The 19,764-nt window shown below is 36.2% G+C and overlaps 1 protein-coding gene across 6 annotated transcripts in view; it reads left to right on the plus strand.

Moving 5' to 3' along the window:
• Positions 1,113–19,764, plus strand: part of TPO (thyroid peroxidase) — a 41,519-nt gene continuing 22,867 nt past the window's right edge. Inside the window, exons 1-7 of one of the 6 annotated variants that reach the window (XM_021392546.1) lie at positions 1,113–1,278; positions 2,025–2,118; positions 3,660–3,744; positions 8,533–8,702; positions 10,986–11,118; positions 15,432–15,561; positions 17,914–18,132. In XM_021392546.1, the coding sequence (XP_021248221.1) occupies positions 2,025–2,118; positions 3,660–3,744; positions 8,533–8,702; positions 10,986–11,118; positions 15,432–15,561; positions 17,914–18,132 (831 nt within the window). In that variant the 5' untranslated portion in view covers positions 1,113–1,278. Of the gene's footprint in view, positions 1,279–2,024; positions 2,119–3,659; positions 3,745–5,759; positions 5,827–8,532; positions 8,703–10,985; positions 11,119–15,431; positions 15,562–17,913; positions 18,133–19,764 lie in introns of those variants that run through there. The other 5 variants (XM_021392551.1, XM_021392545.1, XM_021392547.1 and 2 more) reach the window with 5 other exon arrangements.

Raw genomic sequence — 19,764 nt, forward strand, 5'->3', positions numbered from 1 at the left:
ATCTGCTTGAACTTTACAAGAAAGCTTTGATTTTTTTTTTTGACTGAAACTGCAGAGAAATAGGCCCATTTTTACATGTAAAGAAATTCCCTCAATTCTCAGAAATGAGGCTCATGATACATGGGAAGTATATGAAAGGAGATAGAATAAGGAGCTTTTAACTATTAGATGTTTCAAATGTATCTACTTTTCTCAGTGTTTTGCCGTGCTGTGGAAAATGTCAATCTTCTTTATGTTTTCTTATGTAAGGAAAAGGCCCCCCATCTAAGTAGCAGAAGCCTACTTATCCAGTGAAGGTCTTTCCCTTTACTTTGCTTTCTTTTCACCCAAGTCCACTCATCCTTGCAGGGGACAGGATTATGGTTATATTCCTGAAATTCAGTTTGCTATAATAATAACCTTGTGTTTTACCTCCAATCCGTTTACGCGTTCATGGGCTTTCTTTTGTCACCATAATGTACTGAAGCTCCAGGATGTTCCCTGCTACTCAGCCTCTACTTATCACCCACGGTAGAGAGTAAAGCGCTGATCTTTGGCTCCACCTTGTGATTTCCCTGTAAAGACCAGTAAAAATGAAATGGAAATCTCAATCCTGATTCCAGGGCTGAATTTGATCTCTCAGCCTAAATAGGAAATGAAGAAGAAAAACCCAAACAAAAAAAAAACGCCTTAGGTCAAAGACTTTAGAATAAATTACTTTAGAAGTAATGGGGTTGAAAAAGAATAAATAAATAAAAACAAGCAGTCTTGGAAATGTAAAATACATTGTTCCAGAGAGCAATACAAAGTAAATGGTCATTCAAGAAACATGATAGGCAACCTGGGGGCTATCAGCAGAGGTAATGAAGGTCATTGTGGTAAAGCGTCAATGCCAGGAAAAAATAAAATAGGATTTGGATTTACCTTCTGTTCCAAACTTACTGACAAAATGAACTAGTGAAAACTGTACCCGAGATGTACTTCAGTAAACTTCCTTTGCCTTACCTTTTTTAAAAAAATCTGATATCAGAAATAACTGCAAAGGCAACTCTTGGCTCATTAACAGGAAAAAATAAACAAATGAAGCACTAACGTCAGTTTCTGCGTCATGTGAACATACTGTGGCAGAAAAAGATTTTTGAAATCATTTGCACTTTTAAAGCTTGAGTGAGTAGCACTGCATCAAGGTGATAGTGTAGACTGGGCCCCAGGAAAGTACTTCACTTTAATATTTCAGAAGAGTTACTGCCATCGATAAAGTACAGAACTGCAGAAGATCAGCGCCTCAGCAGACAAAAGGTCAGACTGAAGTTTTTGCTTCATCTATTAACTTGTTTGCTTCATCATATTAACTTGTGGAAAATAAGGGTGCTTTCACATTGACTTCCTTTGGTAATATTACTTCCCCGAATTTTTAGTTGATTGGTTAATTTATTCTATATTTTTCACAATGTAGTATGTGAAAAATATTACTACTTGGATAATTTATATATGTATTTGCACTGCTGTAAAAACGACCAGCAAACCAGTGTACTGAAATGGAAAATGTAGCACATATTTGCAATGTGAGTATATTTGCTGTACGGCTTTGGTATTACAGTTATCTATGGGCAGAACTATAGACAGATCTGGTAGATGTTATTCTCAGTTTGGCCAGTCTCATTACCTTGTGTGCAACCCAAAAGTTATAATCAAACCATATTAAGACACAACTTCAAAATAAATGGTAAAGTATTGCTTAATTTCTATTATGTAGGCTAAGCATTGCTTATACTGTCAGAAAGTATCATGCTGTAAAGAAAAGTGTTGTCTCCTTGTGCTAGAAGTTTCTCCAAGGGGAAAAGAGCTAATTAAGAATGAAAATAGGGAAAAGAGTACAATTATTTCTAAAAATGAATATTTTAAATTTCAATAACATACTCAAACATCTGGCTACAAATCTAATTTAATAGTAAAATTTACTATACACAAGAAATCATAATATGGCTTATAATTATCTATAAAATGAAGGTATATATTTTGTAAACATTTCTCCTTTCTTCTAGATGAAAGTGTTCATTATATTGGGAATTTCAGCAGCTATAGCCTTCACAGCTGTTTTCTTCTCTTTCATTCAGATAGGCGAAGATGTTCTCTTTGGTAAGTAACAGATAAAATACATATAATTTTATTTCATCGAGCAGTTTATCTTAATCTATCTTTCTTTAAAAGTGCAAAATACACTATCTGATTTCCATGAGAATTATTCCATGAGCACTTTCTTTGAAAATGCAGCGTCATCGCTTGACAAAGGAGAACACAGGACATGCAGTGTATCTCAGTTATGTATGTATGTCTAGGAATGATTTAATTTTCTTAGTAGCATCCGTATGTAAAATGTAGTGTTTAGAAGCATGACTGCTGGATTTCTCTACCAGAGTGTCAGTTTACTCACTCTGGACTACAGGCAGTTGCTATGGGATGTGCCAACTAGCGTGCTGCTGCTGTCCCACAAGGCTGCACGTCTCAATGGATCTGTTCCTGCTAGCACCCTCTAGTTACTGGATGGATTTTAGAGCATCTCAGATTGCAGGAGCACCTATAGTCAAATGATAAAATCCCATATTTTTGAATATCAGAGCTATTTAATTTGCATCTGATCAATCTAAATCAGTGAGGTTTAATAGACTAGTACAATAGATACAAAATTGAATTTTGAAAGGATAATTTTCAAGAGGCTGATTTTACATTAAAGTAGAGCAGAGATTGTGAAGAAACAGGATTTCTCAATATTTACACTTTCTTAATTGATTTTTATAACTGTTAGATATGGTTTGGAAGGGAAAGATCTTAGGAATGTTTTCATCTGAAGTTATTGTAGAATCACAAATAAAGTAAAATGATATCCAGTCTAAAAAATAACCCCTAGCCAATATCCAAGATGTTACTTTAGATGGTAAAGAGATTTTGGACCATCTTTGTGAAACAGGATCAGATTGATTTTTCTATAGTGGATTCTCTGTTTGCTCCCTTTTTAAGTTAGTACAAAATGACTATATGAATAAATGGAAAAAGAAGAGAGAGTGGAATTCAGGTATAGAAGATGGATCTTCTCTTCTAGATTAGAGTCTAAATCAATATTACATGATGAAGAATACTTTAAGCAAAATATATTCCTCAGAGATAAAAATCCTTAAAGATAATTAAAAATCCTGCTATATTATTTCTAAAAGTCTGTCTTAACTGTAAAGATCAGTCTCTATTTTTAACTTAAAAGCATTTTCAGATGTAACAAATGGGAATAACATTAAATCATATGAATGGTTCAAGCTACTGGTGAGGGAAGGTCAGATTTGTCCTTTCAGTCTGAGGACAGCCTAACACAATGCACACATGAAGCCTACACAACATAATCCTCACATAACACTGCATTTTCAGATGGACCTGTAAAGTGTGGTACTACACAATATATGTAGCTGGATTTGTGCTGGAAAAAAAATGAAGGAAAGCTTAACACTTCAAGTTATGGAAGAATTGATTTACTTTTCTTACCTTATTTTTCAGAAAGATCAGGAAACACAGCATTAAATAATGGAGATATGTTTAATGGGGAAAAATTTCACATGATGATATTGCAAACCTATTTTATAAATGTATTTCAATAAATATTTAATAATTTATTGTTTTGTTTTTGTGTTGAGGAGAAAGTGAAAATAACTGCATTACTGAGGCTCTCCAGAAGGCTTCTAATCTGGTGGATTATGCTGCACAATATGCACTAAAAAGGTAAAAAATAAAAAGTGAATGTATTCATCAAAAAGCTTTCCTAACAGAAGTTTGATAAAAATGAGACTATATTCACCACACAAAAATCACTGGTTCTCTAGACTTTATAACTTTCCTCAAAATACTGTATATACAGATATACAGGCTCTAAAGTATGGCATTATGCCAAGTTCCTATCACAGAGTTTCCTTTTAAAAGCCTTTATAATAGTAGCAGAGTCACAGACTGGCTGAGGTTGGCATCTGGCCCAGCTTCCGCTCCAGCAGGAACACCCAGAGCAGCATGCCCACCTCCATGTCCAAGAAGCTTTTGGGGATCTCCAAGGAGGAGACCCTACAGCCTCTAGGCAGGCTGTGCCAGTGCTCCATTACCATGCAGCACAGAAGTGCTTCTGGTGCTCAGACAGAACCTCTCGTGTTCCAGTTTGTGCCCATTGCCTCTCATCGTGGCACTGAGTACCTCTGGAGAGAACTCACAGACATCAATGAAAGTCCCATTTGAGCCACCTCCAGGTTGGAGTCCTAGTGTTCTCAGCCTTTCCTCAAAGGAGAGATGCTCCCGTAATAATTATAGATATATTGAGAAATAAATATTACAGAAAATGCAAACAGATAAGATTTTTTTTTTCCTTCTTGTAACTCTCCTCCTTTCCTCTACCTTCTCCTTTTTCTTCTCTGTCCTTCCTTTCCATTTCTTTTCTTCTTTTAACAGCAGCACTTGAAAATTAGATCAGCAATCTAAAACTGTTAAATTAAGCATCTGCTCTGACAGGAATTGTAATTAATCTTTGGATATTTCTTGAGCAGAACATTACTAGTTAAAGCAGTCTGTGAACTGTTTATGTCTCCTGCAGTTTGGATTTAACCCTGTAAGCAACCAAAGGGCCAAAGGCTTGCACTGTCAGCAGAGCATCCAAAGATATGCATTATTATCAGCTCTGAAACACATGCTTTCCTGTTTTGAAATCAGAGGCATGAGTGTCCTGTGCCAGTGTTAGAAATCTCATGTCCATAAGAACATAATTTGCTCTTGTGTTAACTGGCGTAAAATATTAGGAATGTTAAAAATAAGCATTGCTAGAAGTGAAAACTGCATTTCTGTTGTGTGCTCTTATTTAATTCATGTCCTTGTGGATTTAATCAGCATCACTGAGAGACTTGCTGTTTCAATCTGGGCTGGTACATGTGCTCAACACCTGCCTCTTAGACACAAGTCCTTGGCGCTTTGCAAAGTACCAAGGACTGAACTACTATCTAATCTCATTATTATCTTGAGGAGAGAATGTGTTTAACTCCTTAAATCATATAATTCTGCATTTTTATATCATATCAATCTAAAACTGCTAGGGCTTTTTCCCTTTGTAACAAAGAATGCTGTATACTTGAATTCAAGCTTTAGTCAGCACAAAGGCTAAAAACAAGAAATAAGTGTGTCTGACTGCATATTTGAAATTCTGGAAGTTATAGAGGTCGCAACACTGTGCAAATTCATTTTACTTTGGCTTACAAATAATTGAAGGAAACTACAGTGCAATACGGATGAGCTCAGTGCTGTTTTTGAGACTGAAAAGGCAGTTCTGAGATGAAAAGGCAGTATCTTTTTCAGGTCAGAATGGGAAAACTTAATTTTTCCATGTACAGTAGTCCAACCTGATGTCTGCTGAATTCCTGATCTAAGGATCTGAACTACAAGCTGTCTGAGTCAAAATAACTGATTTTTTTTTTTTTCCCTCCAACCTAAGTTTAACCTTGAATTGTGATTGAACTGGACAAATAGGTTTCCTCACATCAGCTGTTCAATATAATCACTTAAATTCTTGAGTTGTTCTTTGTTTACTATGTTTCAACAATTTCAGAGTATCTGAATTGTAAAACCCCCAACTTAATGTTTTATTGTATTGGTCCTTATCTATGCCAACTCAAAGATTATAGAAGCTACAGGCCATCTATGAGTCTAAATGCATAATGAATTGCAAAATCATTTTCAATGTTTTGAATCCATTGCTATGGTTACAGTTGCAGAAACCCACTTGGCATCCTGCTTTAGTCAGTGACAACCTGGACTTACAGCAACAGTAGACATGTACGTACATATTTTGAGAAATAAGAAATGATACTCCCTTTATATTCTGCACAGTGCTGCTGTTATGGGAGATCTGAATGGCAGCAAATGTCTAAGGCATTTGTTCTGTCTTGGAATCTCTAAAAAAAAATTACTTTATAAATACATTCTTTTAAGGTAAAGAAATCTCTGAGAAAAAGAACATCAGATGCTGAATGATGATGTATAGCTTGTACTTTGGATAATTTTCGTATATAGATATGTATATATTTTAATGTTGATCTCCAGTGAGCCTCAGTAAATGAGCATCTGGCAAATATAAACTACCTTCCACCTAAATATCTCTTATTTTCCAAATAATAATATAGCAGGTCATTGTCTTAGCTTCATGGGGCTATTTCTACATTACAAAAATATCCATATAATTTTTTAAATTAGTGACAAAAAACAGTATCTCCTTCCAGAATCAGAGCTCATCTCTAGGAGCATGGGTTTGAGCTAGAAGGTACTAGCATGCATGTATTGAATTAGGAGGTGGAATGGAAGGAGGAAAGATAACTTTGACAAACTAATAACCGCAGTAATAATCTTACACAATCCATAAGATTCAGCAAAAGGTTGAAGAAAACGTATGGGACATACCTTGCCCTTAAGGGTAGTTGGTTTTGTGTTTTTGTTCTAGCTAATTTTAACAAATGTTGCCATGTAACTCACTGATACAGAGATGTTTACTTGGACATGCATGTTTTTTTACATGATGTATGGCCAATATTTTCCTAATGTGAGTACAAAATACTAAGCCCCAGTTCTTTCATTTGATTATGGCATGTTTCATTAATTTTGACTTACTAGATGTTTCAGAACTTTAAATACTCCAGATTTCCAGCAAAATTCCTAGTTTTTCCTCTAGTCTCAGAGTTCTTGTGTTCTTCTCCTGAAAGGACAGGAATAGTTTCTGTATAAAAGATAACTGAGCAGGCTAAGACTCTTGAATCAATTACGGACTCATTCAACATCTAGAAAAGCCTTCAAAGTCACTTGACTCCAGTCCATTATTTATAAACATTGATAAGATACCCTCTCAGACTTCCCTTCTCCAGGCTGAACAATCCCAGGTCTCTCAGCTTTTCTTCATGAGGGAGATTCGCTAGGTCTCTAATAATTTTTGTGTCTCTTAGCTGGATGCCCTCTAGAAATTCCCTGTCTTTCTTGAATTAGCGAGCCCAGAACTAGGCATAGTTCCCCAGATGTGGTGTCACCAGGGCAGATTGGAGGGTGAGGATCACCTCCCTTGACCTGCTGGTCACTCTCTTTGTATCTCACTCCAGGATACCATTGGCTTTCTTGGCCACAGGGGCACACTGCTGACTCATGGTCATCCTGTTGTCCACCATGACACCCAGGTTCTTCTCCGCAAGAGAAGGATCCTCCTCCTTTCTAGCACATCATCCCCCCAGGCTGTACTGAGGCACGAAGTTATTCCTCCCCAGGTGTAGGACTCTACACTTATTCTTGTTGAACCCCTTAAAGTTCCCCCCCCCCCCATCTCCCTGGTCTCACTGAATGGCAGTACAGCCTTCTGGTGTGTCAGCCTCTCCTCCCAGCTTCATATCATCAGCAGGATATGGGCCTGCTGGAACAAGTCCAGAGGAGTGACATGATGAGCAGAGAGCTAGAACAATTTTCTTGTGTAGTGAGGCTGAGAGAGATGGGGTTATTCAGACTGTAGAAGAGAAGGTTCTGCAGAGACCTCATTGTGGCTTTCTAGCACATAAGGGATGCTGACAAGAAAACTGGAGAGTGACTTTTTATGTGGATGTGTAGTGCTGAGACAAGTGGTAATGGCTTTAAATTGAAAGAAGGTAGATTTAGATTAGATATAAGGAAGAAATTCTTTGCTCTGAGAGTGATGAGGCACTGGAGCATGTTGGCAAGAGAAGTTTTGGATGTCCCATCCCTAGAAGCGTTCAAGGCCAGTTTGGATGGTACTTTGAGCAACTTGGTCTAGTGGAAAGTGTGCCTTCCCTTGGCAGGGGGTTTGGGTTTGGAACTAGATAATATTTAAAGTTCCTTCCAACCCAACCATTCTGTGATTCTGTTTTTCTTATGTTTAAATGGAAAAGATTGTCTAATCAAACATGAACTGCTTAAAGTTAAAGGTAAGATCAGACTTGATATTGTAGCATATTGCCGTGTAAGTCCTGCTAAACTAAATGCTGAAACTCCATCTACAGCTAGTCAGTACAAGCCAGGTGTTTGGACCATCTCTGGGAGGAGACATGTTTCTAATTGTCAGCTGCAGGCAGCATCTGGACAACTGTGGTTGTTTCCTTGATGATAGAGCAAGTCGTGAATCTATTTGTAATGACTGAGGTGGTCTGTGATATTAAATGTCACATAAAAGTGAAGCCTACTCACTTAGATGTTTCTGTGTGGGGGTTCTATACTGTGATTATTCTGCATGAGCCTTCTCAGCCACTTTGTGCTGCAGGCTTTGTCCACCGTACCAGTTTCTGTCTCATCCTGACAGCTTCACACAAACTTCAGCACTGTTGTGTGTGCTCAATGGAAGGGCACTTTCCAGAATTTTTCTTGCAAAGTAGAAATGTAGCTTTCATTTTTGTTTTCCTAGCACATCCTTTGACCAAGTTACACCTCAAACTCAGAATTTACTCAACATAGACAAATACACCTATTAATAATTTTATTATTTTATCTTGGTTATAGAAATATCCAAGGAAAGGGAATAGCAAGTCCTGCCTCACTGCTGGCCTTCTCAAAATTTCCAGAACAAGACAGTCAAGATATTTCCCAAGCAGCAGAACGAATGGAAATGTCAATTCAAGTGTTGAAAGAAAAAGTTTGCCAGAAGCACAAACGTTCATTGCATCCAACTGGTAAACATAGTATATTGACATCAGTAAAAATCCCTGTTGATTTCTTGAATATTGTCTTTTAGATTAAAATTGTACTGTTTGTTTATTTTTTACTTTAGGCAGATATACATATCTTGTCCACATCCTGGGGCCAGGATGCTCTCCCTGTTCTTAAAAGCACCTCATGTAGTCACTATTTTACATTTATTTTTTTACTGAAGAGTTGACTGCTCTTACAGTTAAAGAGAGCAGTACTTTGCTATTGGCGTCCTGTGAACTCATGACCATGCTGTCTATAAATAATCTTGCATATCCACATTGTTGCAAACTTCTTGTTTATAGTGAAATATCTTTGGGTTTAGTGCTTCTGGGACATAGAGCTTACAAGTGAAATAATATAGTTTCTATCACTCTGTGACACCAACACCTTGAAATATATTACCTGTGGAAATAGATGGTCTTACAGATACCTTATTTTAAGAAAATACTTTCATATTTCCAAAACTAATTAAATAATGCATTGCAGTTGCAAATTTACTTTCACTTTGTTTATATTTCACCTGTCTTTTATGTTAGATGGAGAAATAAAAGGAGGTAGTCAAGAAAGTTCAGTGAAGTATAATTGCCTAAGTAAGGTTCTTGTTGCTGTTAATTCAAGATGAATTTAAAGATGAGTCCCTGGTGTCAGGAAAGCCAAAAATTCAGATTTTTCCTTCAAAATATAATTCCTTTGCTTAAAGCAAGCTGGAGACTTATAATTTGTATTCTCTCTCCCAATACTATACTGTGACAATGTTTTTCAAAATATTGAAACATTAGTGTTGTAGACAAACATAATCTACAGTTATTTTTTTCTTTTTTTTTCTCATTTTTTTCCTTGAGGAAACATCTGGCTTACTAAATGAATGAGGCTTTTGTAGAACCATAAACATTTCTATTTGTGTGTGCATATATTTATGTATCTACAGACTCACAGGTATGCAGTGATTTTTCTACTGGTGCAGTTTCAAACGAACTAGAATTGTTAAGTCACAGTGTTTAAAAAAAACAAAACCAACAACCTCTTAACAGAATTAAAGCAATTTTCACAGAAGTTGGATAGACCCAGTGCATTTTATTTGCCATGTCAAAGGGTAGTTTTCTGTGAAACAAAAAACAAAACATTTTAAAGAAAACATATGAATCAATACCTCAGTGATACTGATGGTAGGAATTGGATTCTGAGCATGACTTTGAACCTGAACTAACATGTGAGTGCATCTGTATCCACAAATTTAACATGGGTAGCTAGGATGTAATAGCAACATTATGTAGCTGGTCAAACAACCTATTCTTTCTACACTCTCACCACTACCTTGCACAGATTCTAGTTGCTCAGTAGAACATTTTTCATCTGATTTGACACTTGAACCTTTTTTCTTTGTTTGTTTCTGACTTACATTTTTCACTTGATTAATGGACTAAATCAGTTTAGTTCAGGGTTGGATGAACAGAACAGATAAGTAGTGGGACTTGCTGACATGCAGCACAGTGAGGAGGCAGGAGAAATAGTCACTAGCTGCTTCTACCATTTTATTTTGTCACGTGAGGGTTACAGTCGGTTTGGAAGGCAAAAGTTTCAGGAAGGATGCTGCTCTTCCTTCATTTGCACCTTTGATTCCAACCTGTCCTTCATGTATTTACATACATGTTTGTGTGAGAGAAGTTGCCAGCTCTCCAGAGCTCACAGAGTAATGTGAGTTTGCCACTCATCAGAAGGACTCACACTGGGAGTCCTGTCATGAAAGAAATGCAGCCTCTTTTCCCAAGCCCTCAAATTCTGGGCAGTAATTCTATTCCTCTCCCACTCTGCATGTAGCTATATAGTCAGCCATCCTCACTTTAAATTTCAGCATCCTTAGAGTCCCAAGATTTTGTTCATTGGTATATGCATCTGCTCCTGAACAACATTTTTTACACCTTTGTTTTAAGTATAAGGACTGGTCAAATGATGTGACTGCAATGCAGGGAAAGAGAAGGGAATGCAGAGAGGAGAAGATTAAAGGAGAGAAAGAAGCAGGTCAACCTCAGGTCTCAGCTCTGGATGGACAGCTTCCCTTTTATTCTCTACTCATGAGATTATAAAAATAGCTCTTCCCCTTCACTTCATGTTTCCTCTAAGTCCCTAAGACTACCCACTGCAGCACATGTCTCTAAGTGCTCTTTCCTAGAAAGAAAAGAGAGTGCTGTAATTGCTGCTGACAATAATGTCTTTTCTCCTACGGAAGCCATATAGCAACAGAGTATTTGGGTTCTTCCTTACAGATCTTTTATCAGCTGAGCTGCTTACTATGATTGCTAACATTTCTGGATGTCTGCCTTATATGTTGCCACCAAAATGCCCACACAATTGCTTAGCTAATAAGTATCGACTCATCACTGGTGCCTGCAATAACAGGTATGTATGATAAGAATTGTGTCCTGAAAAATCTTTCACTTTCTTCCTTGCTCTCTTCTTTTCTCTTTCTTTTTCTTTAAATTCAATAATTTACCTTTCTTTTTCCTAGAAAAACTGGGTGGATGACTTCAATCTTTTGGCATCAGTGTATCTCTAAATGAGATGCCTCTGAAAGCTCCCAGGGGAAGAGCCTCTTCATCTCAAATTTAGTATGCTAATTTTTGCACTGAGGCTCTCCCTTTGAAAGCTTCTAAGATTATGGAAGGAACTTTAAACATAGGGTGGACTTATTCAGTAGATGTCTTTTCTGTATAAGTTAACCCAACTTTCATCTTTCATTAAATTGGATAGAACAATATTGAACAGAAAAGTATTATTTCTTCACAATGAGCAATAAGAAAATCAAGAAGATGCTCATTTTTTTTTATTTTTTCACAAACTCAACACTTAGTAAACATACGCATAAAAATTCTGGATGATATATTTAGTTTTATATATCTGTTTATATGAGCATGCTGATTGGCTATCTGAATGACTGTAATTTACTAATTACTTATTTTTACCCTAATATAAGCCAGGATTATTTCCTACAAAACTCACCTTAACAGATGTGACTATTTTCAGAATGTTTCAATACAGTGAGGATGTAAAATGGAGAATAACAGACCTTTCAAGTATAAGGATAAATTGTATTTATATTTAGCCTCAGGATACCTAGGCTTCAGGTCACAAACTGAAAGGCAGGCTGCAATCATACACTACTACAGAGCTGTAAATGGAAGACCATTAGCATTACACAGGTTAAGGCATTCTGCAATATGGTGACTGAACAGTGGTAACGTTCTGCAGTTTTATTATTCAATCACTCCGTTTTTATGAGATGAATCAGTATTTCTGCATCACAAGTCATTTGTAAGGAATGTGCATGTTAAGCTCTTTGTCGAAAGGACACAACCCAATATGCATCAATGTTATAAATATATGTGGGTATACATGAATTCCCCCAGGCGCTTGCAAAATTGCTTGGAATCTGAACTAACAGTTAGTACAATATTTGCACTGACAACTCTATTGGAGCTTGAAAATATTGGCCAAGCAGCCAAATTTAAGCACACAACTGAAACTTCTAATATGCAGGCATTGCTGCTGAGGTCTTTCTCTTCATTTCTGGAGAGAAAAACAGTTGTGGGTAAAGTAAAACATCTTTTTCTCTGTGGTAACACTAGTAATACAAGGATGTATATAGAGGTTTCTAAAATTGACTGGAATAAGCACAGTCCATGGAGTCTGCTTAGTCTTTAGTTGCTGTTTTCTGCTTTGTATTGTTGTATGCTTGTACCAAACCAGTGTTTAAACTATCATTCACCTTTGTCTTTAGATTCTTCACTTAAAACATCTATAAAAGGTGCAGGGTAGCAACAACAACAAAAAACAGAGACTTTGAAACCATCAGGCTAGATCTTAGTCTAAAACTTTCTGAGTACCTTGAAATACCTCAAGCTTTACTGAAGTACATCAGCTGAAAAGGTCCATTACACTGTAACATAAAAAAAAAATTCTATAACATAAGCCAACTTCAAACATTAACCAAAAGTACTGATCTGTAGTTTTCCCTGTTTTACAGCTGTAATGTCAAGTGGAAAACATTGAATTTTATTAATGATTTTAGTAAGAATGTGCAGCTGTACTTTAGGTCTGCAAATCCTGGATTTCACAGGTAGCATTTAAAAACAAAATTCACAGTGAAATTAATTGGCCTGTAAGGAAAAAAAACTGGTTAAATATATTTAAAAGTGAGCGTGAAATTTCTTAACAGACTCTTTGCTAAATCAGCTTGCATGTATGGGACAAATCAGTATAATTACAAAGTATTTATTCTGCAAGCACTGAGTTTGTTTTTGCATAAAATTCCTAGAACAAAGGCATAACAGAACAGCATGAGCATGGCTTTCTGTGGAGAATATTGTTGTGACAGCAAACGTTCCCAGCTGTTGATCCCAACTAGTGATGTTATCCACATTCACTAGTAACACAAATCAACAAGTTATACTTTGTGTCTGAAGGCATATGTGTGGATAATAAGCAAAATAAATGCACAGTATTAATGAAGAGAACTGGAAGATAAGGTACATGAAAATTGATTCTGTCTGCTTGTTTGTTCATTTTTATCCCAATTAACTGCATTGACCTGTTTGTTTTTTTTAATATTTAGGGCAATGAAAGGGATTCAAAGATAGGCAAATTACAGGTACTAAAAGAAATGCATCTCATGGCACAAATTAATGTCCTCTAATCTTACCTTTCTGAGGTATTGTTATGTCTACTGCAAGATTGTGTCTTCAGTTGTTCCTAAGAGGCACTCATGAGGTGTCTCTTTTTCTGTGTTGATGCAAGGAGCTTGGATGACCTGTCAGATTCTTGTTTCATTTTTGTGTCTTTAATAGTTTGAGCATAATAATTGGGCAACGACCTGATCGTTACTTTGAAGCTCGAATACTGTAGGAGTTACAGGTTTGAATATGGCTCACCCAGGGGAAAGAATGACCAATCCTGACTGAATCCATTGACAATGAAAAGAAATTGAGATGTTTCCTTTAGGATGGCTGCTTCACTTAAATGGAAGCTAGGTGTCATTCAAAAGACATAAATCATTAAACAGCATCTCAAAATTCCACTTTCTTCCTATGGGATCCAAAACAATATCCAGATAGTGTAATTCTACTGTTTCACAAGTGAAGGAAAAGTTCCGCTTCCCATAAACAGAGTGTATCGTTATCAAATTTGACTACTCTGTAAGTGTGTAATGATACCGAATTCTCATTATTTCATCTACCCTAGATAAAACATTTATAACTCATACAAGATTCCAAGACATTAACATGTTTAATAGAATAATAACAAGGCATCTGAGAGGGGTTTTGCAAAGTAGCATTCCAGTGAGCTGCTACAATATAAAAGCAATCAAGAGAAAAATCACTAGTTAAGCAGCAAAATTAACATTTCATTATTTTTAATTGAGTGAAATAGCACTACACTATGTGCAGTATTTTATGCAATTTCAATAAAGACAAATCAACTGTAACTAATTTGAATGCTTTATTGAAACATACTTCAACCTTCAAATGTGAATTATTGTGGATAATTAAGTGCATTACGGTATCATATAACTTGGCAAATTGAGTCATTTCAATGTGCTAGAGATCAATGAAGGATTAATAGAGTAACTCTTTAGTATCCCAATAGAAATATAAATGTGTTATAATATGCTGTATTTCTACTAACTGTCAGAGATAACTGGGTACATTTCTAAAACTGTATTTCTTCTTGTTAATATCTTATATATTTTGCAATTATGAAATCTATTGCACAGATTGTGTAAAGCAAATTGACAAACAAAAAAAAAACAACCTAAAATATTCTCCATTTAGGGAAAATGCAATAGAAATTTTCACGATAGAGGGAGAATTAACTGGGTCAATCCCAGGACTCAGTGACTGGACTAATAAATAAAGAAGATCATGAATAATTTCATGACCATTTAATCGACGATGACCTTACTGCTGTCTACATTCTTTTACAATTAAACTCTTGTCTAAACCATTTTACTCTCCTACACTCTTCCAAAAAGGCTGGCTGCAGCATGGAAAATTGGTCTGCAGTAATCCCAAGGTATGCCCAGTCAGGTATTGTTTGGAGAAATGCTCGATGATATTAATAACTAAATGCGTACTGGAGCTTAGGCTTGTTCATAGGCCTTCCCAAAAAAACAGATGCAACCAGAAGGAGCTCTGCCACTGAATCTAGCAGCTTAAGCCATCATTCTCCTTTCATTCTTCTTTCTTCTTAGATCTTGTTAAACGATCACCTCTGTATGACTAGTACCCATTTTTTCTTTTAAGCTTTCTTCACTTTTATAGTAAGGCTCCATCATGCTCTCCTAAATCTTGATTTCCAAGCTATTGCTCTAAACAAGCATCTTTTTAAAAATGCAAGAGCCCTTAACAGTATTTCTGACTCTATAGGAATGTGATCTCATTATCAGGATGTCACAACATGGGCAAATATTTCAAAGACATCAAAAGGAAACCAACATAAATTAGAAACATAAGTCAGATAGCATCCCTTCCTGTTAAATTGATGTTGGCATACATGAAGACCAATAATTGATTCCTTTGAAAAGATCATTATATGAACATCTCGTTACAAGGAAATATTGTCCTGTGGCTGATGATTGTTTTATATTCAGAATTATACGGAGGTGAAGGTTCTTTGTGTGCAATTTTTTGTTTGTTTGCTTTCTTCTCTTTTACCAGGGAACATACTAGATGGGGAGCATCCAACACAGCCTTGGCTAGATGGCTCCCACCAACCTATGAAGATGGACTCAGCCAACCTCGAGGATGGGATCCCAGAATTCGATACAATGGAGTCCAGCTACCCCTGGTTAGAAAGCATACCATGTGAAACATTGGCTCTAACCATATCTGCCACAAAAAGCCTCCAGTTACATCAAAAAGCAAACAGCAAAAGAAGCTGGACCATAGTAAGAGCAGGCAGGACTCCCATGAGTTGCAGGACAACCAATAGACACATGGTCAGTGTTGCCCAGCAAACAGAAAAGGCACCACAGGTGGACCTAGACACAGTCCCCTCATCCTGAAGAGGCTATTACAGAAAAGAGGAAGGTACTTTCTTCACAGTTATGCATATTGACAAGGCAAGAGGCAACAGCTACAAGTTGCTCCATATTTTTTTCTTGATATAAGAAAAATGTTTTGTTGTGAGAACAATTAAATGTCACAATAAACTAACTAGACTACTTCTGGAGTATCCCTCATGGGAAATACCTGAGAGCCAAGAGCCTGGCAGGGCTCTAAATAGCCTAATTCCTCCTTGTAACAGAAAGTTGCACCATGTGGTCTCCAGAATTTTGCTCCACATAAACATGCTGATGATTTTATGACTCCTTATTCAGGGAAGGAGGAGCAGAGGGAAGACAAGAATGGCTGTTAATAAATATAATGCATATACAACATGAGCAATCTATATGCATTATGTGTGTACAAATATACATTGCCTCCTTGATTAACATACCTTAGCTGAAAAATATTACTATCAAATCAGAATTTTATTTTTTAGAAAGTTCAGTTTACTAAGCTAAGAAGATTTTGCAGTATTTACAAATCTTTGCAGCCAGTATGCTTAGAAAATAGCAGGAAGGGAAGTTTGAACAAAAAGTATCTGCGTAGGGGACTGAGTGAAAAATTCCCCATTGCGGTGTACAGTGATTTGAGCTAGATTTACTATTCCTGGTTTGCCATCAGTTCTTGAAACCTGACTTTCAATGGGCTCAAAGTCCTGTTATTTTAACCACCATATGTTTAATAAGGATGAAGAGAATTTAGTGTTAATGTCACCTGCAACTCGTTATTAATTAAATAACATTTTCTCTAAGCTATATAATTTAGTACTTGAAGATGAAAATCTGACATTTGCACAAGTAAATTTCCAGGCTTTACAAACTGCCTATTTTTAGATTGTTAGAGTACATACTTGTGAATTAAAACACACTTAAAAAACCTTACATGGTTGCATAGAATTTGATCATATCTGACAACCAGCAAGCTTCTCTACTTTTATTTGAAGATATGATAAAACTAGTGCCATAGCTGTTTTTCCTCATTTACCTAATTTTGTCTTTTTTGTACTATTAACTAGCTACCCATAATCTTTAAAAAGAAACAAGTAAATAATGTGAATGTAAGGTATAAGTCCAACCTGGAGATGTTCAAGGCTGGGTTGGGTGATGCCCTGGGCAGCCTGATCTAGTGATTGGCAACTCTGCCAATGGCAGGGGGGTGGGATCTCAAGGATCTTTAAGGTCTCTTCCAACCTAAGCCATTTTATGATTCTATGATTTTATGATTCTTTGAAGTTTGAGGGTTATTATAAAGTGGTAGGACACAACATAGTTGAGTAATTTAACTCCAATTAGAAGATCTTCTGAACTGCAAGTAAAAAGTTTGTGATTTTTGACCATCAAAGCTATTCAAATACTGATATAAGGATTTGTATTTCTGATGAATGCCATGTATCTCTACCCTTGACTATTTCAATATAAAGACTGGTGTTCTTAGCAAGTCCCATGTTGCCTTTTGTCCTCACCGATTCTATTTAACTGTAGCTGCCTTATGTATTTGTCACACAACCCTCATATTTCTTACAGACTTTTACCGTACTTTATGTGCTGCCCTTTCAAGACAAGAAAAATGAAGCAGTTTCCAGCTACCAAGTATTTGCAACCATGCTTGTCTTCTGGGCTGCATAAGATGCTCTCTTTACACAGAGCAGCCCAGAACCACTGTGTATCCATGCTGATCTGAGGTTGCTCAGCAGAATCCATTTGTTAAAGGAAAAGAAAACAGAATAAATAGAAAAAAAACTTACAGGCAGTATAAAAGAAGCACAAGGTTTGCAAAATTCTCTGGGAAGGAACAGATCAAAGATACACAGCTCATTTGGCAAATACATAGAAAAACTTAACTGAAACATCTTAAATCTGCATTGGGCACTGGTATTTCAGCTCCTGAACAGAACTAACACTGTCAGATTTTGTTTTTGTTGTTTTCTCTTTTTTTTTCTTTTCTTTAAGCAAGGCATTAAAAGTACTCTACAGTGTGAAGTATTCCAAGGAGGGGTTGTGGAAGGAGATAGCTTTTATTACTGTTCCTCCTGATTTTAGTGTTTTATCAGATTGTGAGAAGTAAACACTATCTGGCACTCAAGGTAAATTAGTTCTTTTCCCAGGTTCGAGAGGTGACAAGAAAGATAATTCACGCATCTAATGAGGCTGTCACTGAAGACAACCTATATTCTGACATCATTATGGTGTGGGGACAGTACATAGACCATGACATTTCATTCACACCTCAGAGCATAAGCAGAACCAGCTTTTTAACAGGAATGGATTGCCAGATGACATGTGAAAAACAAAATCCATGCTTTCCGATAAAGGTAAGATTTTAAATGAATTTCTTCAAGATAAATTCCAGGCTCTAGACAGGTGAGTAACGTAAAATATTTTAGCATATGTATATCTCTAATGTAATTGCAAGGGAAATTGATAGATCATCAATAATACAACAGATGGTGATAAAATATTGAAACCTAGTGTAATTATAACGTGGAACAGGTAGAGATTTAAATTGCTTTAGAGAGATAACAAACTACAGCTACAGTACTTAGTACGAACATATTTTTCTACTTCTCAAGTTTAAGAAACTTTATGTATCCCCCCACCGTTATTGTTTTCATACTTCAAGGTTCTGAATTCTATCATAGAAAATAGAGAAATAGGTAATAAATAATTCTGTTTTTAAATTTCCAGCCAGATAAAGTGAAAGGATTTTACCTTCACTCAGTGCAGGCAAAGATATTTCTGGCAGCTAATGCAAACTTTTGCAGAAAGATACCCTTTCAGTGTACATGTAAAACAATCTCCAAAGAGTTGAAGAAACTTACATACATCACATCTTTGCTTTGGGTAGATGGCAAATTTGAATTCAAAGTTTGGTAGGGAATTAGAAGGAATATTAATTGGTATAAATATAGAATTTTATCTTGTCCCATTAATTTGAAAGTATAGACATTCTTTCATTAAAAAAAAAAAAGCAAGTAGCATAGTCAAAATACATTTTTTTGTTTCTCAAGATGCAGATCAACCATTACTTTATTCTGCAGGTGAGCCCCGTGCTCATCACAACCCTTGGACTGATGTATGAATTTGTGTCCAGAGCAATGTAAATTACTTTTCATTGGGCTGGAGCTTGATTACTGATCAGCTTCTTTATGCACAGAAGTTTTCATAGGGTGCAAGTTCCATCAGAGTAGTAAACTCTTTTCCCATAACAAAATGTAACTGATGAGTGTACCAGAGTCTCCTTTTGATATAAGTGCCTCATTCCACTTCAATTAAACACAAAGGAAAATATTCTTCTGACTGTAATGAGAACTGAATAAGGCCCTGTGTTGAAAGGTGGCTCATCTTCCATTCAGTGAGATAATCTAAACCCTAAGGAGTGCTAAGTGAAATTAATGACTGGCTGCAATTTTACAACAGTCAGGTAAATTTATTCTCTCTTAGAGATTTGGACTATTGAAAGTCAGCAGTCATATCCTGAGAGTGTTCAGAAAGAACGTAGACATCTTAGAGAATAAAATTCTCAGATTATATCTTAAGTATTACATGTACGAGTGACTGGCTAACCTGATTTACCCACAATGACTCTTTTAAAATATGATTTGCTTACTATACTGTAGATATAAAACTGCAGAAATCTTTGAAAGACTATGCTTTTTGTTTTTCTATGTGACATATATACAACCAATACTGATCTTTAATTTCAAAAAGCTCTCATTCTCATTACTAAAAAGTAATTAGACTTTTAAATTGAGAACAGGCTCATACCATTGTTCATAGTTTGAATCAAACATGAATCACAGGAACCACGGGAGTCTAGTCATTGACCTCTGACTAGTTTAAGCTTCCTAGAAATCCCATCTGCTCAAATAGGAAGCAGTTTAAGAGATCTTCTACAAAGGACTCCAAAGCTAATGTTACCCATGTGACAATGGCATTACAGTATA

This window comes from Numida meleagris, chromosome 3 (assembly GCF_002078875.1).
Source record: "Numida meleagris isolate 19003 breed g44 Domestic line chromosome 3, NumMel1.0, whole genome shotgun sequence".
Taxonomy (NCBI): domain Eukaryota; kingdom Metazoa; phylum Chordata; class Aves; order Galliformes; family Numididae; genus Numida; species Numida meleagris.